Raw genomic sequence first — 24,408 nt, forward strand, 5'->3', positions numbered from 1 at the left:
TAATCAAGAACCACCCCCCCCCCCCCGGGTCAATGGTGTCCCGCTTTACCAATGTTAAAATCTGGTCACCTTAGACTCAGGAGAAGGATCAAATTTAGGCATCCCCCCAAAAAAGAATGCCCTGGAAATAGAAAATTAGTGAAGCAGGGAGCAGGCGGGGCAAGCATCTTCTCCCTGATGTACTAGTGTTTTTACCTGCAGGGTATTTTTCATGTGGCGGAAATGTTCCAACACGGTATACTTCACCAGCTCTTTGGAGTGGTACAGTCTGTTCTACCCCCTCAGGGCTCTACCATCTCCTACGCAGAGCAGTCCGGACATGAACGTTTCTAAGAACGTTCTTTTATTAGCTTTATTTATTATTATTAGATTTCTCCAAGGATTTCAAGGCGGCGCACGTGTTCCCCTTGACCTGTTTCCTCCACGTAGCCCTGACTAAGCTTTGTGGCAGAACCATCCTACCCACGACCTGCCTGCCAGTATTTTCCTAGGACTCCTTACTTATCCCCTCTTGCTCTGCAGGGAATTTGAAAATCCTGACCTCCCTGCTGAAAGGAGGAAAGGGGAAAGCCACCAGACCGTGTGACCAAAAGAGGAGAAAATCGCTGGGCTTTGGAGAGAAGATGCAGCTGACAGAGCCCCAGTTCAGCTGGGAAAGGAGAGCTTCTCAGGCACTCTCCCTGAAGTTCAGCCGTGAGCTGACAGCTGTTTTCGCTCCAGAGAAACCCACGGGGAGAACTGCCAGCAGCGGCACCTGCAGCCTCACGAGCTGATCCCCCTGCGGAGTGCCTGGGACCCAAGAGGCTCCGGAGACCTGATTTCGATTCCATTTCTGCCAGCCTGGGAGACGGTTCTCTGGGAGCACATGACTCTCACGCAAGTAGAAGAGTTGGTTTTTACAGCCTGCTTTTCACTACCTCTGAACGAACGCCAAAGCAGTTGGCAATCGCCTTCCCGTTCCTCTCTCCACAACAGACAACCTGTGAGGTGGGCGAGGCCGAGAGAGCTCAGGGAGAACTGCGTTATGAGAACAGCTCTAACAGGACTGCGACTAGCCCAAGGCGATCCAGCTGGCTGCGTGTGGAAGAGTGGGGAATCAAGCCCAGCTCTGCAGATGACAAGCCGCCACTCTTAACCACGACACCAAGTTGATTCCAGAATGTTCCCTTTCACCATGAAGAGAGGTTTTGAAGAGCAGCTGTGTTGGCCTGCCTTTAAGACCAGCAAGATTTGGGGGGTATGAACTTCCAAGAGCCAGATCTCCCCGTGTCTCTCCCATCCAAGGAAACTCAAGGGAAAGAGCAGCTTTACGCTGGTTCCATTGTTGTTTCTTTAAACCAGCATGCTCAACACTAGGAAACAGGGCCAGAGCAGAAGGAGTTCTGGGAGAACTGCGGTGTGTTTCAACAAATGAAACCGTTCATAGGTGTGTGTGAGAAAGAGAGAGAGACAGAGAGAGAGAGAGAGGGAAATTCCTTCTCCTCTAATCAGAAACCACAATCTGCTCACGGCTGCACCAAAATGAAATTAGTGGTTAAGAGTCTCCAACCAAGACCCAAGCTCAAATCTGTGAGCCGGACCAAATCACCCTGGATGACCGTGGATTAGTCACATATTCTCAGCCTGACCCACCTTACAGGGTCGTTGGAGGAAAGAAAAACACAAACTCGGCTCTGAGCTCTCTGGAAGAAAAAGGCAGAATGGAAATGCAAAAACAACCGGAGAAGAACTGATGTCAATTTTCCCAGCATCTCTGGCCTGGTTTATCCCTCAAGGAACAACTGTAGATGTCAGAGATATTATCTTCTGCCTTTGGGCCACAAACTGTTCTTGCCGCTGTTTGTTTTCTAGCCGTAAGCCCTTCCCGCTGCTGTATTAATTAACAACATTCTCACCAGATGGGTTCCGCATAATGAGGCGGACACAAATAAAGAAAAAATTACGACAGCCATGCAATGTCAAGGCACTATCCAGGTATTGGTTTGATGGCTGCAGAGAGGAAACAGCTTTCCTGCACGGAGATCGATTACCCCAGGGGTCCTGGAGGTGACATCCGTGGAGAGCCAGTTTGGTGGAGTGGTTAGGAGTGCGGACTTCTAATCTGGCATGCCAGGTTCGATTCTGCGCTCCCCCACATGCAGCCAGCTGGGTGATCTTGGGCTAGTCACAGCACTGATAAAACTGTTCTGACCGGGCAGTGATATCAGGGCTCTCTCAGCCTCACCCACCCCACAGGGTGTCTGTTGTGGGGAGAGGAAAGGGAAGGCGACTGGAAGCCATTTTGAGACTCCTTCGGGTAGGGAAAAGCGGCATCTAAGAACCAACTCTTCTTCTTCTTCAGTAATCTCAGGGCTCTCTCAGCCTCACCCACCGCACAGGGTGTCTGTTGTTGGGAGAGGAAAGGGAAGGCGACTGGAAGCCACTTTGAGACTTCTTCGGGTAGGGAAAAGCGGTATATAAGAACCAACTCTTCAGTAATCTCAGGGCTCTCTCAGCCTCACCCACCCCACAGGGTGTCTGTTGTGGGGAGAGGAATGGGAAGGCGACTGGAAGCCGCTTTGAGACTCCTTCGGGGAGAGAAAAGCAGCATATAAGAACCAACTCTTCTTCTTCTTCAGTAATCTCAGGGCTCTCTCAGCCTCACCTCCCTCACAGGGTGTCTGTTGTGGGGAGAGGAAAGGGAAGGTGACTGGAAGCCGCTTTGAGCCTCCTTCGGGGAGAGAAAAGCAGCATATAAGAACCAACTCTTCTTCTTCTTCAGTAATCTCAGGGCTCTCTCAGCCTCACCTCCCTCACAGGGTGTCTGTTGTGGGGAGAGGAATGGGAAGGTGACTGGAAGCCGCTTTGAGACTCCTTCGGGGAGAGAAAAGCAGCATATAAGAACCAACTCTTCTTCTTCTTCAGTAATCTCAGGGCTCTCTCAGCCTCTCCTCCCTCACAGGGTGTCTGTTGTGGGGAGAGGAAAGGGAAGGTGACTGGAAGCCGCTTTGAGCCTCCTTCGGGGAGAGAAAAGCGGCATATAGGAACCAACTCTTCTTCTTCTTCTTCTTCTTCGAGAAGCGGTCTGATACTTCCTTCTAAACCCAGGCTCATCGAAAAGCGGATGTAACATCGCTACCTGATCCAGGTGCAGGGTTTACTCACCGCTCAGTGCCGACGTATAGGTGGGGCCGGCCGTGCTTTCCCCGAGGGGAGCATGGTGGAGGTCCATTCGTGCTCCGTCTAGGGCCAGATGCAGGCTCTGGAGCTGAGATTCGCTGAGCCATTGACGCTGGGACTCTGTGACCAGGGCTGCGTTTTCCGGGCCCAGGTTTGCTATTTGCTCCGGGGAAAGTTCCTGAACAAAGAAACGATCAGAAATTTTTAAAATTATTTTTAACAAAAAAACTTTCCCCTGTCATCTTTCTACCCAGATAGGTGGAACGGTGGCAAATATCGATAACGGTATTAAAAATAAGTATATATAAAACAACAGGACGATGAAGCTGATGGATATTGTAACTCTGCATTTGCAGAATTCTCTCTTGGGTACACTTGGCCCCACCTTCTCACGGGCAATTTGGCTATTGCATGTTGTAGAGGCAAAATTTAAATGGGACAAAATCAAAATGGAAATCGCATTCAGTGGAGACGGCAGGGACAGAATCGACCTGGGATTGGAATAAAAGCTCCATGCAGATTCAGCCAGGGTCACCCAGGGTGATTTGATGCGGCTCGCAGATTTGAGCTTGGGTCTTGGTCGGATACCCTTAGCCACTCACCTCCTTGGTGCGGCCATGAGCATATTGTGGTTTCTGATTAGGGGAGAAGGAATTTCTCACACGCACAAACACACACACACCTCTTTTTATCTGGAGATGCTGGGGATTGAGCGTGTGACCTTCTGCATGCCAAGCTGACGCTCCACCACGGAGCCACGGCCCCACCCCTCAAAGCAGCATGGGAGGGGTAGAGAGTAAAACTCTTTCTTCCAGTTCTAAGGCTCCAACCCTCCCCCAGGGGAATCCAATCACAGATTCCCCATCTCCCCCGTGCAGTTTGTCTGTCAATGAGGAGGGCAGAGAGGGAAATACATAGGCTAAAAAAAAATGGTTGGCTTTTTATACAGTCCCCATTGCCGGATGATTTATCCCCCTCGTGCATTCCCTTCCTCACGCCTCTTGCTCGGTTTTCAAAGTCAAAGCCATCTGTCTTCATTCTCCCTCGCAAAGCCCAGCGTTACGCAAGTGACACTAAAACGAAAGGACGTCAAGCCCTGCCTCGCCACCAGATCTCTCCATCCGGCGCAAAATAATCTGCTGAGCGTGGCCGCGTTATTAAGCCCTTAAACAGAAGAGGTCCAAACACTGTTATTATAACGGTACAGCAACTATCTTTCTGCACAGAACAACGACACCCGTTTGGGATAACTGGCCCCACGAAAGCTTTTCTGCGGCACGCTTGATTTCGCTGCCGATTGAGAACCGCTCTCTGCCTCGTCTCCATCACAAACGGCTGCAGCTCTGCGCTCCTGCCACAGCCTTCTTTTTTAAGCTTTTTTGCTGAGATTTCCAAGGCTTAATTTGTAAAAACTAGCAAGATTGGAGCCTTCCCAGGATGCCATGCCCTTCAAATCCCGGATTAGGCGGATGTGGATTCTAGTTCTTCATCATGGAGAGGAAGAAAAGCTTTCTGCTTTAACACACCTTACATCAAGCGTGGCCAAACTGTGACTCCTCAGATGCCTATGGACTACAATTACCATGAGGCCCTGCCGGCATGCATATGGACTACAATTACCATGAGGCTCTGCCAGCATGTCTATGGACTACAATTGCCATGAGGCCCTGCCAGCATGTCTATGGAATACAATTGCCATGAGGCCTTGCCAGCATGTCTATGGACTACAATTACCATGAGTCCTTGCCAGCATGTCTATGGAATACAATTGCAATGAGTCCCTGCCAGCATGTCTATGGACTACAATTACCATGAGGCCCTGCCAGCATGTCTATGGAATACAATTGCCATGAGGTCTTGCCAGCATGTCTATGGACTACAATTACCATGAGTCCTTGCCAGCATGTCTATGGACTACAATTACCATGAGTCTCTGCCAGCATATCTATGGAATACAATTGCCATGAGTCCCTGCCAGCATGTCTATGGAATACAATTGCCATGAGGCCCTGCCAGCATGTATATGGACTACAATTACCATGAGGCACTGCCAGCATGTCTATGGAATACAATTGCCATGAGGTCTTGCCAGCATGTCTATGGACTACAATTACCATGAGTCCTTGCCAGCATGTCTATGGAATACAATTACCATGAGGCACTGCCAGCATGTCTATGGAATACAATTGCCATGAGGCGGATTGTAGTCTATGGTCATCTGGAGAGCCACAGTTTGGCCACCCCTGCCTGAAAGAATAGGCAGTACAGAGCTAGACGGGCCAGTGGCTTGACCTGATATCAAACATCTTCCTACATTTATATCTATTGATCTCCTAGGAATGGAGAAACCACGGAAATTCTCCTTGCCAACTCTCATGCGTATTCACACATGCTAGAGAAATAAAATCTTGTGAGAGTCCGATTATCTCGGGGTATGTGGAACATATCCACATATGTGGAGCTCCATGACCCAGCCCTCCCCAACACACACACACACACACACTTTCATTCCCCCTCCCTCCTTGCCTTTCCCCCCATGTCTCTCTCAATCCTTCCCTCCCCCCCACAAAAAAACCCTTCTCCCCACACACCCCTTGCCTCTCCCACCTACCTCTCCTTCCTGGTCCCTCCCCCCACACTCTCAGAGACACACACACGTGTTTACACACACACTCTTCCCACTTCTTACCTGTCGCAGCAGCCCTCTGCAGGTGGTTGCAGTATCTCCCTGCTTTCCAGGCCTGCCCCACTCTGCAATGGCCCCTGTCTGCTTCACGGACAGTGCCTCATCCCGCAGCTTTTGTGTGGGTCATGCAGCAGTCCCAGCTGGCCTTAGGGGCCCCACCTCCGCCAGCTCTGCGACGGGCATCTCAGCCTCCTCTACCGGCGGCCTCCCCACATCTTCTGGCACGCTCCCTGGGCCGGGACTATGGACGTCATATCCGCACCCATTTCCGTCCCAGGGGGCATGCCAGAACATGTGTTCCACATCAAAAAGTATCCCCTCTCCCCAAGTACGGTACAAGTTCATGCTCCCCCCCCCATTGGTTTTAAAAGCAAAGTCAAACTAATGAAGGGGGAGAAATGTCAAAATATCCACGCACTTACTTTGAACATTTCTGCGGGGATGCATTTTATTGCTGCCGGCTGGAAGTAAGGCATCAATTCTTTATCAAGAGCTTTTAATTCTCCCTCGTTTAATCCAGCTAAGGAGAGAAAAGACCACAACACCGATTCATTCACGCTGTCTCGATTTAGACCCTATGTGGAGCTGATGTGCCTTTTAGAGCCTCCTTATGCTTCCCCTGATCGATATTTGACTCTAAAACATTTTCAGACACCGCTGGGAAATCAGGCCTCTAAGAATATAAAGAGAATTTTTTTGCAGTGGAGTGCAGGCTTCGTGTAGAGCAGAGCCTTGTAAAAACATACTTGATTAATCTAATTTTCATTTGAGACACTTGGCGCCTGTTTTAAAGGCCCAGGAACAATCTCTCCTCATTTCCTGTGAACATCCACCAATATATTTGCTTGCTGAGTAGTCTTGCGTTCACTCAAAGATCTAGCCCGCCTATTAAATAACACAGAGGCACATATTTTATGGACTGACATCCGGCAAAGTGAAAGTTTGAGCGTGCTTTTTAAAAATGGCTAAGTTCCTGGAGCAAACGGAGAGAAACAGACCTATCCACTGGCAATATGATAAATAAAGAAAAATGTCCTATTTTTTTGGTTTTCCTTGTTTCTTTATTCTTTAGGACTTCTGTCAAAACGGAATCCAGGTATTCTCCGTTTTCAGCGAGATTCTTTCATCAGTGACAAGTCCTTATATATATTAATAGTATAATACTGGCCACAGGTTCACATGGGTATGGGGATACCGGTCTGTATTGACGCGTGTCATCTCACTGAAAATGGAGATTACCTGAATTCTGTTTTGACAGAAGTCCTAAAGAATAAAGAAACAAGGAAAACCACAAAAATAGGACATTTTTCTTTATTTACCACATTGCCAGTGGATAGGTCTGTTTCTCTCTGTTGGCTTTAATTATTAGACCGATCTTCTTATACTCTTGTATGATATAACTTCCTGGAGCAACAAATAGGTGGACAAGCATGCAGGCGATGCCAGAAATAAATACCCCCCCCCCAAAGTTATAACACAAGGCATGCCTCTCTAAAGTTTTCTCCCCTTCCAAAAAAAAAAACAGAAGTGAGATTAATATTAAAAAATATCAAAGGACTCGTCATCCCATAAGGGGTGGCATTCAAAAAGCACTATGCATCTATGATTCTAGGCATAAGAGGTTCAACGGAGAAGTATGGATTTTTTTTAAAAATAGCAGGCATTGCAGAGAAAGGGGATTGGTTGCTTAGATTGATTGACAGCCGGAAGCGAGTCATGTATAAAGCACGTTGCTTTCTTCTACCATTTTCAGCAGCAGGTGTGGAGGCTAAGATGCGTGAAAAGAAGGCAGACAAAGGTGAGACAGCAAAAAGGTGAGGAGGGGATGGAAGGTGCGATATGATTTAGCACAACGCCAAACACCACCCTGGAGGAGACGAATTTCCTCCAGGCCAGACTGACCAGGGATTTGGGGTTTTTTTGAAGGGAGGCATCATCTGGGCATGGACTCCATGCTCAGTGGAGTCACTGAATTGGGGTCACTGTGGGTGGGCAGGGAGTTGTGAACTTCCTGCATTCTGCAGGGGGTTGGACTAGATGACCCCAAAGACCCCTTTCAACTCTATGATTCTATTTTATTAAAAGGCGGGGATACGCCTCCTCTCAGTGTTTCAGATTGGAACTCCCAGGGCACATCTGGCTGGACATGACTTGTTTTAGGTGCATGCCCTGATTCAGAGATGCACGACTGAAGGCCAAAGACCATCACTATGAGGAGCACCTGCAATGGTCCCAGTCTCTTGTAAGATGGCTCTGGTCCAGCTGGCGGCGTCCCCAAATACAGACTCGGCCTTCTTTTTAAATTCTTGCAGAACGCTCACGCTGCATGGGAAAGAGCCAATCCTGGCCACAACTGCACTGTAGAAAGGGCAACAGAGGAGAACGTCATGGTCCATACATTTACACAGGATCTGAAAAACCCGAAATCAGTCGCTTCTGGTTCTCTCTGGACTGCCCTGTGTCAGCTTCTGGCCCTGAAACTCAGGGTTCAGGCCTCATTCCTGTCAGACGCACAGGAAACTCACAACAAAACTTCTTCGAAAGAAAAGAGTTTTATTGATTAGCACTATACGCATTGGACTGAAAGTCAAATCTGACCAGAGGCCAGATTTGCCCCAGCTTATCAATACATTTCTCCCGCCCAAAACTTGACAGTTCCCAAGGGGGGGGGTAGGAGAGAAAAGACATATGTATAACAAAAACAGGATTTCATTCTCTCAGCCTTGAGAGAGGTGACAACTACCCTGTGAGCCCACAACAAGATAAGGTTAACATAACATCACTACTCTATTTTATAGCTTACAAACTACAAGGCCGGGGCAAGCAGGCGCCAGGCCCAATCAAGCAATATAACTGACATGGAGGAACTCAGGCTAATTTATGACAGAGATTCTACAATCCTGACATCCCTCCGCATTAAAACTATCTTCACTCCCCCACCTAGCCGGCATCCACCGGGCGAGGACAATCAGGGAATGCTCGATGGAAAGCCCTGAGAAGGCGGGGTGCCTTCACATTCCCAGCCTCAACCCACTCCTTGTCCCCAGAGGGAAAATCTTTCCAGTCGACCAAATACTGAAGGCGACCCTTATGCAAACGAGAGTCTAAAATTTGGTTGACTTCATAGTGGGTGTCTTTGTCGATGTAAATCGGCACAGGCGTAGCTGGAGGAGGGTGCCATTCATCCGGGACGGGAGCTCTCCGCAGCAGGCTGGAATGAAAAACCGGATGCACATTCCTATAAGTTTTTGGTAAAGCTAGCTCCACAGTTACAGCATTAATTAGTTTAACCACTTTAAATGGCCCCACATATTTTGGGCCAAGTTTCTTGGATTTCTGTTGGCACCTCAAATTCTTTGTGGACAAATAGGCCAGATCTCCCACTTTCCAATCAGGTGCAGCTGCCCGTTTCTTATCTGCCTGGACCTTATAGGCTTGTTTCGCCCCTTTGAGGCTAGCAACTATTTCTGGCCACCCTGCACTGATGGTCGCTGCCCATTTGTTAATGTCAGGCGCTTCGGTGGAGTTGAGTTCCCAGGTGGGTGCTGCCACCAAATCAGTCTCATACACCACCTTGAAGGGGGACACCCCCGTTGAGGCGTGGGTCCCATTGTTGTAGGCAAATTCAGCGAGTGGCAATAAGGTGACCCAATCATCTTGCTGATGGTTGATGAAACAGCGTAAATACTGCTCTAAGATCTGGTTTACCCTCTCGGTCTGGCCATTCGACTCAGGGTGATAGCCTGAAGTGAGGGCTTGCTCCACGCCTAACAGTCTTAGGAGCTCCCGCCAGAATTTGGCAACGAACTGGGGGCCCCGATCCGTCAGAACACGTGTCGGGATCCCGTGTAGGCGTACCACGTGGTTTACAAACAAGGAAGCCAATTTGGCTGCACTGGGCAAGCCTGTACAAGGGATAAAATGCGCCTGTTTTGAAAAAGCGTCCACTACCACCCAAATGACGGTTTTCCCTTGACTGGGGGGTAGATCTGTGATAAAGTCCATAGTAACATCCGTCCATGGACGAGAGGGGGTGGGCTGGGGCTGCAACAGCCCTTTCTTCTTTCCCCCGGCAGGTTTTGAGGCGATACAAATGGGGCACCCCTGCACATACTTTTCCACATCCTTGCGCAGAGATGGCCACCAATACTGTCTCCTGACCAGGTGCAGAGTTTTCACAAACCCAAAATGTCCAGCAGTTTTTGCGTCGTGGCAAAGTTTTAAAACTTCTCCCCTGGCTGCCGCCGGGACAAAAAGCCTCTCGCCTTTGAAAAATAGCCCCCCCTTCTCAGTTAGATCGGGGCGGAGGGAGTGAAACTCCAAGTCCTGTGACACCTCCTTCTGGACCCAACCCCCTGGAATGGGCGTTCCCGACTTCGTGTGGCTGCGCGTCACCGCGGCCATCCCCAGTTGGGCGGGAGTAAACACTGTATCCACCAATGGGTCCCGTTTGCTGTTGTACTGGGGCAGGCGCGACAGGGCGTCCGCCAAAAAGTTCATTTTGCCTGGCAGATGTTTAAGGGAGAAGTTGAAACGAGCGAAAAACTCCGCCCACCTCATCTGCTTTGCCGAAAGCGAGCGGGGCTGCTTGAGCGCCTGGAGGTTTTTGTGATCCGTCCAGACTACGAATGGGACTGTGGACCCCTCTAACCAATGCCTCCAGGTGGAAAGGGCTAATTTTACTGCAGCTGCCTCCTTTTCCCAAATTGCCCAGTTCCTCTCAGCCCCAGAAAATTTCTTTGAAAGATAGGCCAGCGGATGCAATTTCCCATCCTCCCCTTCTTGGAGGATTACGGCCCCCATTGCCACGTCCGAAGAGTCTACTTGCACAGTGAATTGCCTAGTTGGATCGGCATGGGCCAGCACCGGCTCGGATGTGAACAACAATTTTAGTCTGTCAAACGCGTCCTGGCATGGGGGAGTCCATCGGAGGGGCGCCCCCGGACGGTTCGCTGTCTTTCCCCCTTGTTTGGTTTTCAACAAGTCAGTGAGAGGCAATGCCACTTTGGCGAAATTGGGGATAAACGTTCTGTAGAAATTAGCGAACCCCAAAAAACTTTGCAATTGCCTCCTAGTACGGGGGGGTTCCCAAGCTAACAGGTCCCGCACCTTGCCCGGGTCCATCTCAATCCCAGCCTGGGAGACCCGGAAGCCCAAAAACTCCACCGCATCCCGGTGGAACTCACATTTTGATAGTTTGGCGAACAATTGGTGCTTCCGCAAGCGGCGGAGCACCTCACGGACCAAGTTAGCATGGCTCTCAACAGTTTCTGAATACACTAAAATATCATCAATGTACACCAACACCCCCTGGTATAATAAATCATGCATAATTTCATTAATCATATTCATGAACACGCCCGGAGCGCCGGCGAGGCCGAACGGCATTACAGTGTACTCAAACTGCCCCAGGGGAGTGTTAAAAGCTGTCAAATATTCGTGCCCCTTTTTTATCCGGACCCGGTAATAGGCCTCCCTCAAATCCAGTTTTGTGAAAATTCGCGCCTTCCCCAAGTGGCCCAATAAGTCCTTTATCAGAGGGAGCGGGTAGGCATTACACGTTGAGACTGCGTTCAACCCACGGTAGTCGGTGCACAAGCGCAGCGAACCGTCTTTCTTTTTCACGAAAAGAACCGGGGCCGCCAAGGACGAAGTGGCCGGTCTAATAAAGCCCCTCGCCAGATTCTTATCCAAAAATTCCCTGAGCTCCGCCATTTCCCGCGGACTCATGGAATAAAGTTTGGCTTTGGGGAGGGGTTCCCCCTTCTTCAATTCGATGGCACAGTCAGTTTTACGATGAGGGGGGAGTTGATTGCACTCCGTCTCCGCGAACACATCAGCAAAGTCTCGGTACTCGGGAGGGAGCGCTGCCCCCCCGGATCCCAACGCGGCCACAACCCCCGTGCACGGCGGGCCCCGTGGCCGAGCGTGCTGCTCGCAAGCGGGAGCGGTGAACTCCACAGTCCCTTCTTTCCACTTCACTAGGGGATCATGCTCCCTTAGCCAATCCAGCCCCAACACGCAAGGGAAAGCAGAGTGAGGGGCTACCAAAGGTTGGATCTGCTCCCAATGTTTTTTTATGTCCAAGTCCATTGGGCGCGTTTTCGCCGTGGCTTCCCCTCTAGGAGCACATTTCCCATCTAGTTGGGTAATTGGCAAGGGTTCTCCCAACGGCACTTTTCCCACCCCCAAAGTCTCGGCCAGTGCCGGGCTCACCAAGGATTGGGTGCACCCCGAGTCCATGATACATCGGACCCCCACCGTTTTCCCTGACTTAGGGTTGGAGAGATTGGCGGGTAGGAGCAGTAAGGGGGAATCACTCACCGCGCGTTTGCCCCTGTTGGCGGCCTGCTGGCGGGGCGCCTTTACAGCAGACCGTCCTCGTTTCCCGACTGCTCATCAGCTTGATCCTCGTCCTCCAGCCCGCTACCTTCCTCCGAGTCGTCCACTGCCGGTACGGCAGCCACTGGCACCAGAAGAGACTTGGCACTTTTCTTCGGAGCAGTTTTCTTGGCGGGCTGGGTTTTCGGTGAGGGGCTGCTCACGGCCCTCGGGGTTGACACTGCTTTTGATTGGCATTGGGCGAGGAAATGCCCAGCTTGGCCGCAGCCCAAACACAACCCTTTCTCCATGCGCCGGGTACGCTCAGTCGGTTCCAATTTTGCTCTGGGCTTGGCTTTCGCCGGGGTGGAAGTCTTCGCCACGGTTTTTCCTGCCAGGACCTGAACCATCGAGGCCCGCTCCAATCGATTCTCCATCTCCCCAGCCAATTGGACCCACCCGTCGACCGTAAGCGGGTCGTCCAAAAGGAGGCATTTGTCAGCCAGAGCGGGTGAGAGGCCCCCCACAAACGCAAGCACGCGTTGGGGTTCGGTCCAGTCCGGCACCGAAGACGCCAACTCCTTAAATTCCCTGGCGTACTCGACCACCGACAATTTTCCCTGCCGGTGAGCTCTGAGTTTCTTCTCCGCTGTCTCCCGTTCAAACGGTTCCACGTACATCTGGCGCATGGCGCGCAGAAAGTGGTTGTAGTTACGGATGGCTTGGGGATGGTAACGGTACAAGTCCAGGAACCATTTGGCAGCCTTGCCCTCCAGGGCTTCCCCCACGAAGCGCACACGCTCGGCATCGTCATGGAAAGTGAAACCCATGTCCATCATGTAGGCCTGGAGATGCACCAAGAACGTAGGGAAGTCTGCGGGGTTCCCCGAAAACTTAGCCTTGAATTTGTAGGTGCTCCGCATTTCCACTCCACGGAGGTGGGGGGGTAGGCGTCCTGGGCCCCAATCCGCCGGTGCCGGGGCCGGGCCCAGGGGTCTCGCGTCACGGCCGATGCCTCGTCCTCTCCCCGCCGCCGCTCTGGCTTGCGCTGCCACCCTTGCCGCCTCTGCTGCCCGTGCGGCCGCCGCCGCCGCCTCTCGTGCCGCTGCTGCCGCTGCTGCTTCAGCTCCGGCAACGTTCGCCGCCGCCGCCGCCGCCGCTGCTGCTGCATCCTCTCCTTCCGCGCCGTCCCCTCCGGCTCCATCGCCACCGCCGCCGCCGGCGTCCTCACGCTCCTCGTCTCCGTTGTCCCTTTCCCTCTGCGCTCTCGCCCGAGCCGCCGCCTCCGCCTTGATCGCCAGCTGCGCTCTGGCCCTGGCCGCCGCTTCGGCCTCTGCCGCTGCTTGCGTGTCCGCCATGCCGTGTTCCCGCAGGGCGAGCACACCGCTCGACCTTCGTCCACTGGTGTCGTGCGCACCACCACCGAGCACTTCCTTCAGCAGGCGTTGTGTTCGGCGTTGCTCCACCGGATCCAACCGACCCGAGAGGTCCTGCAGCCAGTTAGTCACCCTGTCCAGCTTGTACTGCAAGTCCTGTGTCTCACCCACAGGCTCCAGCCCGTAGCTAGGCAGTGCCAGGTGCTCCGGCCACAGTTCATCCCCAGTTGGGCGGTCGTACTTTGACAATCGCCTACGTTGGGTGACGTGTCGTTCCAAAAATTCCTCGGGCCCCGGAGTCGTCCCCGAGACGGCCCGCAGCATGCCCGAGCTGTACGGCCCTGCACCAGCGCCGTCGCCCTGGGAGAGGTCCCAATCCAGGCCCTCTCCTTGGTCAGAAAAAGTAGGTCCTTCGCCCTGCATATTGGCAGGTGAAAGGAGTTGTGAGATTTGACTTGATGTCAGACGCACAGGAAACTCACAACAAAACTTCTTCGAAAGAAAAGAGTTTTATTGATTAGCACTATACGCATTGGACTGAAAGTCAAATCTGACCAGAGGCCAGATTTGCCCCAGCTTATCAATACATTTCTCCCGCCCAAAACTTGACAGTTCCCAAGGGGGGGGTAGGAGAGAAAAGACATATGTATAACAAAAACAGGATTTCATTCTCTCAGCCTTGAGAGAGGTGACAACTACCCTGTGAGCCCACAACAAGATAAGGTTAACATAACATCACTACTCTATTTTATAGCTTACAAACTACAAGGCCGGGGCAAGCAGGCGCCAGGCCCAATCAAGCAATATAACTGACATGGAGGAACTCAGGCTAATTTATGACAGAGATTCTACAATCCTGACATCCCTCCGCATTAAAACTATCTTCACTCCCCCACCTAGCCGGCATCCACCGGGCGAGGACAATCAGGGAATGCTCGATGGAAAGCCCTGAGAAGGCGGGGTGCCTTCACATTCCCAGCCTCAACCCACTCCTTGTCCCCAGAGGGAAAATCTTTCCAGTCGACCAAATACTGAAGGCGACCCTTATGCAAACGAGAGTCTAAAATTTGGTTGACTTCATAGTGGGTGTCTTTGTCGATGTAAATCGGCACAGGCGTAGCTGGAGGAGGGTGCCATTCATCCGGGACGGGAGCTCTCCGCAGCAGGCTGGAATGAAAAACCGGATGCACATTCCTATAAGTTTTTGGTAAAGCTAGCTCCACAGTTACAGCTTCAGGCTCTTCTCCAGGGAGTCCTTCCTTCTCATGAGGTGGCCAAAGTATTTGAGTTTCATCTTCAGGATCTGGCCTTCTAAGCAGCAGGCAGGGCTCATCTCCTCTAGGACTGACCGGTTTGTTCGCCTTGCAGTCCAAGGGACTCGCAAGAGTCTTCTCCAGCACCAGAGTTCAAAAGCCTCAATTCTTTGACGCTCGGCCTTCCTTATGGTCCAACTTTCGCAGCCATACATTGCAACTGGGAAGACCATAGCCTTGACTAAACGCACTTTTGTTGGCAGGGTGATGTCTCTGCTTTTTAGGATGCTGTCTAGATTTGCCATAGCTTTCCTCCCCAGGAGCAAGCGTCTTTTAATTTCTTTGCTGCAGTCCCCATCTGCCACCCCATCTGCCACTGCCCAGGAAAATAAAATCTGTCACCATCTCCATTTCTTCCCCATCTATTTGCCAGGAATTGAGAGGGCCAGATGCCATGATCTTTGTTTTCTTGATGTTGAGTTTCAAGCCAACTTTTGCACTCTCCTCCTTCACCCGCATCAACAGGCTCTTTAGTTCCTCTTCACTACCGACCCCCCTAAGGATCTCAAAGTTACTGTTCTTGTTAAAATATTGTTCTAGTTGATATGTTATGATTGTTATATTTGTTATGATGTTCTGTGTAATCAACCTATGACGTTCTAGGCAAACCACCCAGAGCCGTATGGAAGGGCTGTACAAAAATCCAAATAAACAAACAAATAAATATGATGCGCATAGAAATAACTGATGGGAAATGTACCACTGGCCCATATATGATGTTGAGCGACAAAACAATACAGATTATATTCAACTCAGGCCTAGTAGCAAAAGAAAAGGTTAAAAAATACTTTAAAATGATGAGAACCCCCAACCAACCACCCTATGTACCCCCTAATTCTGTGCTGCTGCATTTAAATTGTGCAAAACCTTTGTAGGAAAATTAATTATTTTGCATTTTTATATGTTTACAAATTCTATCTAGATCACTATCTAAATTGTGATTTTTTTGGTCCTCAACATTTTACGTTGTGTGTTTGCTCAACATTTTACTTGCTTTGAGACCCCAGCATTTATTGCGCTGGTCGAAACGGCTGTCAACAAAGTGGTGTGGTTGCATTTCACTTTATAGGGGCCTTGATGAATGAAAAAGGCTGGTGACGTACCCAAATTCCAGAGGCTTGATGGCTGCAATCTCTGTGGAGCTCAAAGTACAAAGAGTGGCACCTAAACCGGCCAACTCAAAGCTTTTTAGAGTCTCCATGGCTTGCCCCGAGTCTTCTAGGAACCCCTGTAGAATAGATCTTGCCTGTGGGTGGGTGGGGGGAGACAAAAACAACAGTGAGACTGCACTGCTCCCCAACTGAGGTCCATTACCAGAAGGCATGGACAAGGCATCCAAAGTCCCATGTTTGTCTGTTGTGGCGCCCCCCTGTGGCCGGAGGGTGCCATCCAGAGCGCTAAAGCTTCGGCCGGGCCACACAAAGGCTTGTGACCCTGTTAGGCAGCTGAAGCTAGTCAGGACTATGGGAGACCAGCAGCGGTTTCCACGTTTCCTGTTCCACGTACAAAACCAGATGAGAAACTGGGAGTCTCATGTCCAGAACACACAGCATTTTTTTTAACCAATCCCAATGGCATCAGTTAAGAAGGATAATTGGGGTATCCTGCCCTCTTTTCCATGTCTCTGCTTATGAATGGCCAAGAGAACAAACCCCGTTTGATTTCATTCAAAGTATAACTGTACCGATTCCTGTAGCTACAAGCAGGTATAATGTTACACCAGGAGCCTGAATAGCCCAATATGGGCTGAGGTTCTCAGAGCTTGGGAGCCACACAGGTCAGTAGCTGTATGGGAGACCACCAAGAAAAATGGGGGTTGCTACACAGCAATGGGAAACCAACGCTGATTGTTACCTGCCTCGAATGCCCCATGGCTGGGGTCGCCATGAGTAAGTCACAACTCAGTGGCACATTCCTCTTTTTCTAATGTTCCATCACTGTTAACACCACAAGCAACGGCACCTCTGTGACAGTGTTGATTAGCACAGGATGTTTTGATATCACTGACACTATCGTACTATGTACGCTTTCCATATTTGGATGACCTGCACGGCACTGAGCTGGGAGGCTCAGGTTAGCCCAATCTCATCAGATCTCGGAAGGTATGCAGGGTTGGCCTGGGTTAGTGTTTGGATGGAAGACCACCAAGAAAGTCCAAGGTTGCTATGTGGAAGAGGGTAATGGCAAACCTTCTCTAATCATATCCTGCCTTGAAAACCCTACGGTGGGGGCTCATGGGAATTCTAGTCCATGGGCATCTGGAGAGTCACAGTTCAGCCAACCCTGCCCGGAGGAGTTCCCATAAGTTGGCTGTGACTTGACATCATGTTCTCCCAACAAAAGAAAATAAATGTTTGAGGGGTCAAAGGGAGCGGATGTAGGAGTTATCATTGTGAAGCACGGCAACCCAGAAGCAGCTGCTTCATCTGAATGACGGACCCGCCGGGCAGACACACCAACCTGCAGAGGACTCCACTCCGTTTGCTGACTAAGCGCAGAGACCGCATCGGCAGAACTCAAATCCAGCTCTCTGATTTCAGTCTCGTTGAGAACCGTGGCAATTCGCCCAAGGGAAACAACATGATAACTCTTCCAGCTTGGCAACGGCCCCCACACCTTTGAAACAAAAATCTGCTGTTAGTTCACAGAACACTAAAACTCAGCTATCCAGAAATGAGCATATGGTCGTGGGAAGTGCTGTCAACTTATGGTGACCCGGTAGTGTTTGTAGGGATGACAGCCTCCAGGTGGGACCTGGGGATCCAGCTCATCTCCGGCCTACAGAGATCAGTTCCCATAGAGAAAAGGGATGCTTTGGAGGGCCAAGTATCTCACTGAGGTCCCTGTTCCCCCCAGCGTCAAGCCCCCCATTGAGTTCCCAATAAGCCGATTCATTGTAAAGCAAGAAATCTCTTTAGTGAAGTAAACAGCAAACAGAAGCAAGGGTCACCCTTGCTGGAACTGACAAGTGGAATTACAAGGATGCTTTTATGCTACCCTTGCAACCCTTTTTTCCAATTCAACTCTTGCACTAACTCTCAAACCCTACAGGCTTTCCTAAGAGCATAGATCAGTCCAGCGAAATCAGTCCAGCAAGGTCAAAATGACGAAACACCTGCCAGCAAAGGAGCTGTGAAAAACCATTGCACAATTAAGAAACTGGTTAACAGCAAGTCAAAGGAAGTATCACTTAGGCAAAGCATAAAAGCACAGAACAAGTTGAAATTCATAAAACAGGTCAGAAAAGCATCCCACGGCAAGATCATGAAAACAGGCACACAGGATATTGATACCCAGGCTCCATCCCCAAATCTCCAGGACCTGGCAACCCTACACACCTCCATCTCCCATAGACGATCATGGGGGACTTGGTTTTCCAGACAAGAGACAATAGATGAGGTTTTGCCCTTGGCTGTCTCTGTAACAACCCTAGACTTCCTCCGGACACTTCCTCGGGAGGTGGTGGGTTCTCCATCTTTGGACATTTTTAAATGGAGGTTGGATATCCATCTGACGGAGAGACTGATTCTGTGAAGAGGGACCTTTCCCTGCTCTCCTCCAAGTGATAACCTTTCAGATATTTCAAGAGAGCCATCCTGTCCCCTCTCAACCTCCTCTTTTCCAGGCTGAACATTCCCAAGTCCCTCCGCCTTTCCTTATGGGGCTTGGTCCCCAGGCCCTGGATTATCCTTGTTGCTCTCCTCTGCACCTTTAATGGCCTCCAGTTTAATGACCTTTTTGCAAAATCTTGTTTCAGTAAATTCATCAAAAGCAAACTCCAAAGTGTCGACTGGATTTTCTTCCTGAACTTTGCAAAAAAATTCAACATGGGCAGCCTAAACAAATGACACAGGTCCTCCATGATAGGAGCTGAGAACACGCTTCATGTCTGACACCAAAACGGTTAAGAAAAAAGGGAACAAACGAAATAAACTAAATCCTGCTTAAGGAGAGTGTGATTCTTTGGGCATTAAGAACAGATGGCACATGTTTAATTAGATGCTTGTCCTAAGTTTGTTTTTCCTGAAATAAAATTTTAAAAAACATTCAGAATGTAAAACTTAAAAAAACAAAACAAATTCCTTCCTAATTACTAAATATTATTGACGAGTATTTCCAGATTGCCATGAAACGTTGAGTGGACTGAGATTCACTCTCTCTCACTCCATCCCAACCTTGAATATTATGCTGTTATTATGCAAGTAGCCATGATGACCAGAAGAGACCTCCGTGGTCAGTGAAGTTTGTGCCCTGGTGCTAGGAGGCAACATCAGGGGAAGGCCTTGGCCTCTGTGCCCTGTTTTTGGCACTCCAAAGGAACTAGTTGGCCACTGTTGTGAGACCCATGCCCTGATGTTGGCCGTCCAGATGGACTGGTTGGCCATGGTTGGGACAATACGCTAGATTAGATGGACTTCCATTGCTCTGATCCAGCAGGGCTCTGCTGATGCTCTTATCTCAGGCCTTGGCCTTCATGCCTTCTTATTGGCCCTCCAAAGGAACTGGTTGGCCACTGTGTTAGACAGGATGCTGGACTTAAGTGGACCTACGTTGGTCTGATCCAGCAGGGCTGTTCCAGCAGGGCTCTTCTGGCGATCTTATCAATGAAAGGCCTCAGTATCCATGGTGTGTTGTTGGCCATCCAGAGGAACTGGTTGGCCATGGTTTGGGACAATATGCTAGATCAGATGGACCACTGGTCTGATCCAGCAGTCTCTTCTAGCCATGAAAATGTAACTCCCACCATTCGCAGGCTAGCTGGCTCGTGGCGGGTGACACGGTAAAAACCCTACAATAAAATCCACATTAATCCCAACCTTACAATCCCCATGGTGGCGAGAATAGACTATAACTCCCTATCAGCCTCCCCACTAACCCCTCAGCTCAATGAACCTCCCAACCTGTGTGTGTGTGTGTGAATGAGGAGTCAGCCTGAGATTCCAGCTATTCCGAGGAATTTGTTTCTGCTTTTGCTCTTTCGAGGGATGCCAACCTTCAGGCAGCCCCCTGAGATCCCGTTATTATAGATAGCTGTTTACTCCAAGTAATCTGAATATATCTGATGATTATGTACCTGTTTAGTCCAAGTAATCTGAATATATCTGATGATTATGTACCTGTTTAGTCCAAGTAATCTGAATATATCTGATGATTATGTACCTGTTTAGTCCAAATATCTCCAGACAATCTCCACACAATCAAATATCTCCAGACAATCAAGAGCAAACGGCTAGAGAAAACGGCTACTTTGGAGGACGAATTCTATGACATTATACCCCACTGTAGTCTCTCCCCTCTCCAACTCCACCCTCCCCAAGCTCCACCCCAAAAATCTCCCAACTCAGAGCTGGCGATTCTTTTCCCCTCCCTTTTGTAAAATAAAACACAAGTTCAGTGGCGCCTTAACTTTAGTTTTTAGTGACACTCTGCTTTTACTGATATGCTGGTACCTTGACAGAGCTCTGACTGGTTCCGAGGGGGCTACATTTAATGTTGTTTTCTATGTTATTTTATTGAGGGAGCCAGGCTCGGGTGCTTTTCACCGGACAGAAAGGAAGCCTATTAATTTAATTCACTTATTCTATTTTTATCTATTTTATGCAAGAAGTTCAGGAGGATTTATTTTTAAAAATTTATTTTAGATTTATATACCGCCCTTCCATAGGGCTCTGGGTGGTTTACATATAACATCATATAACATATAACAGTTTTCCCTTGCAACAACCCTGCAAGGGAAATTAAGCCAAGACAGGGCTGGCAAACCACTAGAAGAGTGGTAGAAGCACTGGGAGACAAGTGGTGGTGGGGGCAGCAAGGGCGTGATGTCACTTCCAGGAAAAACCCGGAAGTAATGCCGGGCCTCTCTAGGAATCACTGAAAACTCTGTGGTTTTCACACAGCATTTCCAAAAACTCTAAATGTGACATCACCTCCAGGGTTTTCATGAAAGTGACAGGGTGGCCAAACTGTGACTCTCCAGATGTCCACGGTCAACAATTCTCATGAGCCCCTGCCACTGCCTCACTTAGCAGGGGCTCATGGGAATTGTAGTCCATGGGCATTTGGAGAACCACAGTTCCTCTGCCTGTCAACCCTTGGCTGAAAGAATGTGACTCAATTTCCCTCTGTCCCCCACCTCAGTGTCACCCAAGAAAACCTGCTTAAAGCTGTCAAGGAGGGCAAAAGTGGTTGAATCCACCAAGAAAATAACCTCTGAAATGTCCCCAATTTGTTCTTGGGCTTCCCTTTTGCCTCCCCAGCCTCCGTATCTACCTGCTTGGCTTTCTCTTTCAGTGCGGTCAGCTGAGAGGCCCGGAAACCTCTGACCGCGCCCAGGAGTTCCACGGTCTTGGCGAAAGTCTCAGGGCTCATGCAGCCCAGTTCCTGAGCTGACCAGAAGGCGTTGGCTTCGGATAACCGGACAATCTCATCTAAGGAAGGCTCTGGGACTCCTGCACAATCTGGAATGAAACACAACGTATCTGAGCAAACGAGTCTGTCGATCCTGAGGAAAGTTTTGTTTTTTTAAAAAATCAAATCAATAATAATGATTATTATTCCTGTGTTTTGAGGCTGGTCAACGACTGTAAAATAAACAAACAAATGAATAATAATTATTGTTTATTTGATGTATTATTAATAATGTATAATAATAATAATAATAATAATAATAATAATAATAACGTATTATTAAATTTATATCCTGCCCTCATTTGCAAATCGGAGCAGCTAAGAGCTTTGTTAAAAATACAACACAATACAAATAACAATGAAGCAACAAAAACAATTACCATTAAAATAGTAACAGCCAGAAAACTAAATCAAAACTAACAGGCTTCCAACTTCATTGGTCCTGAGCAATTGACGGTATTACACTAGAGAGGTGGGGTGTTTCTTCAAAAAAAGAGATTTCCTGTGCAACAGAGAGTCTGTTGGGGTTTTCACAATGAGCTCTGAGAGAACTGGGACTGGCCCAAGGTCACCCAGCTTGTGGAGAAGTGGGGAATCCAACCCAATTCTTCAGATTAGACCCCACGGCACCAAACCGGCTCCGTTTTCCATCCAATACTTGGTATCTGAATTGCTTTTAGTGTTCATATGTATTCCTTTCTTATCATTCTTCCTGCAGGACAGTATTACACCCATAACCTGCAGCTCCAACCCTGCAAAGATGGCTCATTGCAGTTTCCCCGTCAGCGCTGGGAGTGGTAAAGAATTTGTGTAAGACTGGAACACAGGTTCTTCTGGCTCTCAAGTCATTGGTCAAGAAAGTCCTGGCCAATGCTCTGAAAAAATCCGAAATGTCTGTCCAAAGATCTTGGGGGGTGGGGGGGAGATGATGTTCCAAAACCCACAAACCTGGCATGACGCTATTTTTAACAATGTATGGAAATGCTCTTAGCCTAACACACAAAGATTTACTCACCAGGAGGCTGATCAGAGGCTCTAAGTGAATTATGGACAGCTCTGAATTGAGCCAATAGGAGATCCTCTGTAGGAGGAATTGGCCCGGCCATCTTTGATGTCATTTGTATGACGATATCTGGAAACTTCAAGGGGTTGGACAGAGAAAAAGAAGACCATTTCAGAATGTTGCTGATTTGGCTAAACTTAATAGAAATGGCATTTAATAGAAATGGAAACCAGGAGGACCAGGGCAAAACCTCTGCTTGTAAAGGAGACTTTGGGGGCAAGAAAATATATGCCAAGCCAAAAACCTTGGTTATCTCTACGGCTGCCAGGCCTCATGCTACGGTGCAAGACCTCCTGCTAGCGGCACTTGTTACACACCATGAGGCAGTAGCAGGGAGGGGAAAGGGCAATGTTGGTTGAGTCCCCGTGTCACTTCCAGGGAAAGTTGGAAATAAGGTAGAGTAGCTCTAGAAGTCACTGGAAACATAGAGTTTCTGGTCATTCCTAGAAATGCCCTAGGGTTCTAACACAGAGCTACTGGGCATTCCTAGACCTACCCTAGAGTTTGAACAAAGATTTTCTCCCCATTCCGCTGACGTTGCCCGCCAGCCGGCCGACAAGCCAGGTTGGCGGTGGGCCTCGCCCGGGAAGCAGCAGGGGGGGCCTCTGGGGCCGGGAAAGAAGTAGGGCCGCCGCATCAAAGATGCTTCTTTCCTGCCCCAAGCTGAAGCATTGGGAAAGGGGGAGAAGACTAGGGGAGGAGAGCATTTCCCTGCCGCTTGGGAAGTGCGGCCGCCGGCTCAACGAGCTGGTGGTCACGCTGCCCGGGCGATGGGGAAGGGCTTCCTTCCCCCAGGCTCCAGCAGTTCCTCAACACCCGGCAGCGCGATCACCAGCTATTTAAGCGGCAGGGAGACACTGCAGCCTGCGGGTGGGGCAGTGGGAAAGCCCTTCCCCGCTGCCCGGGCAGCACCCTTCGGTTCGAACATAGAGTTTCTCCCCATTCCGAGATCAAACCTGGGGTTTGAACATAGATCTATTCCCCATTCCTAGACCTACCCTAGGGTTTGAACATAGAGTTTCTCCCCATTCCTAGAGCTACTCTAGCTGTTGAACATAGAGTTTCTCCCCATTCCTAGAGCTACCCTGTGTTTGCACATAGAGTTTCTCCCCATTCCTAGAGCTACCCTAGGGTTTACACATAGTTTCTCCCCATTCATAGACATACCCTAGGGTTTGCACAGAGAGTTTCTCCCCATTCCTAGAGCTATCCATTGTTTTGAACATATAGTTTCTTCCCATTCCTAGAGCTACCCTAGGGTTTGAACATAGAGTTTCTCCCCATTCCTAGAGCTACCCTGGGGTTTGAACATAGAGTTTCTCCCCCATTCCTAGACCTACCCTAGGGTTTGAACACAGAGTTTCTCCCCATTCCTAGAGCTACTCTAGCTGTTGAACATAGAGTTTCTCCCCATTCCTAGACCTACCCTAGGGTTTGAACATAGAGTTTTTCCCCATTCCTAGACCTACCCTAGGGTTTGCACAGAGAGTTTCTCCCTATTCCTAGCGCTAATGTAGGGTGTTCACATATTGCTCCCTATTCCTAGAGCTACCCTAGGGTTTGAACACAGAGTTTCTCCCCATTCCTAGAGGTACCCTGTGTTTGCACATAGAGTTTCTCCCCATTCCTAGAGCTACCATAGGGTTTGCACATAGAGTTTCTCCACATTCCTAGAGCTACTCTAGCTGTTGATCATAGAGTTTCTCCCCATTCCTAGAACTACTCTAGCTGTTGATCATAGAGTTTCTACCCATTCCTAGAGCTACTCTAGCTGTTGATCATAGAGTTTCTACCCATTCCTAGAGCTACCCTGGGGTTTGCACATAGAGTTTCTCCACATTCCTAGAACTACCCTGTGTTTGCACATAGAGTTTCTCCCCATTCCTAGACCTACACTAGGGTTTACACAGAGTTTCTCCCCATTCTTAGAGCTATCCTTGGGATTGAACATAAAGTTTGTGCCCATTCCTAGAGCTACCCTAGGGTTTCAACATAGAGTTATACCATAGAGTTTCTGGCCTTTCCTAGAGCTACCATAGGGTCTGAACATTTCTAGGCCTGCCCTATGTGTTGGGAAAT

The 24,408-nt window shown here is 49.4% G+C and overlaps 1 protein-coding gene across 3 annotated transcripts in view; it reads right to left on the reverse strand.

The window, feature by feature from the left end:
• Positions 1–24,408, reverse strand: part of OTOA (otoancorin) — a 60,155-nt gene that overhangs the window by 4,918 nt on the left and 30,829 nt on the right. For all 3 annotated transcript variants that reach the window (XM_077316714.1, XM_077316715.1, XM_077316716.1), the window contains exons 22-28: positions 22,282–22,405; positions 21,129–21,316; positions 17,316–17,471; positions 15,959–16,101; positions 8,067–8,203; positions 6,268–6,365; positions 3,145–3,337 (exon numbers count right to left, since the gene is read on the reverse strand). In XM_077316714.1, the coding sequence (XP_077172829.1) occupies positions 3,145–3,337; positions 6,268–6,365; positions 8,067–8,203; positions 15,959–16,101; positions 17,316–17,471; positions 21,129–21,316; positions 22,282–22,405 (1,039 nt within the window). The remainder of the gene's footprint in view (positions 1–3,144; positions 3,338–6,267; positions 6,366–8,066; positions 8,204–15,958; positions 16,102–17,315; positions 17,472–21,128; positions 21,317–22,281; positions 22,406–24,408) is intronic.

Source organism: Paroedura picta, chromosome 17 (assembly GCF_049243985.1).
Source record: "Paroedura picta isolate Pp20150507F chromosome 17, Ppicta_v3.0, whole genome shotgun sequence".
Taxonomy (NCBI): domain Eukaryota; kingdom Metazoa; phylum Chordata; class Lepidosauria; order Squamata; family Gekkonidae; genus Paroedura; species Paroedura picta.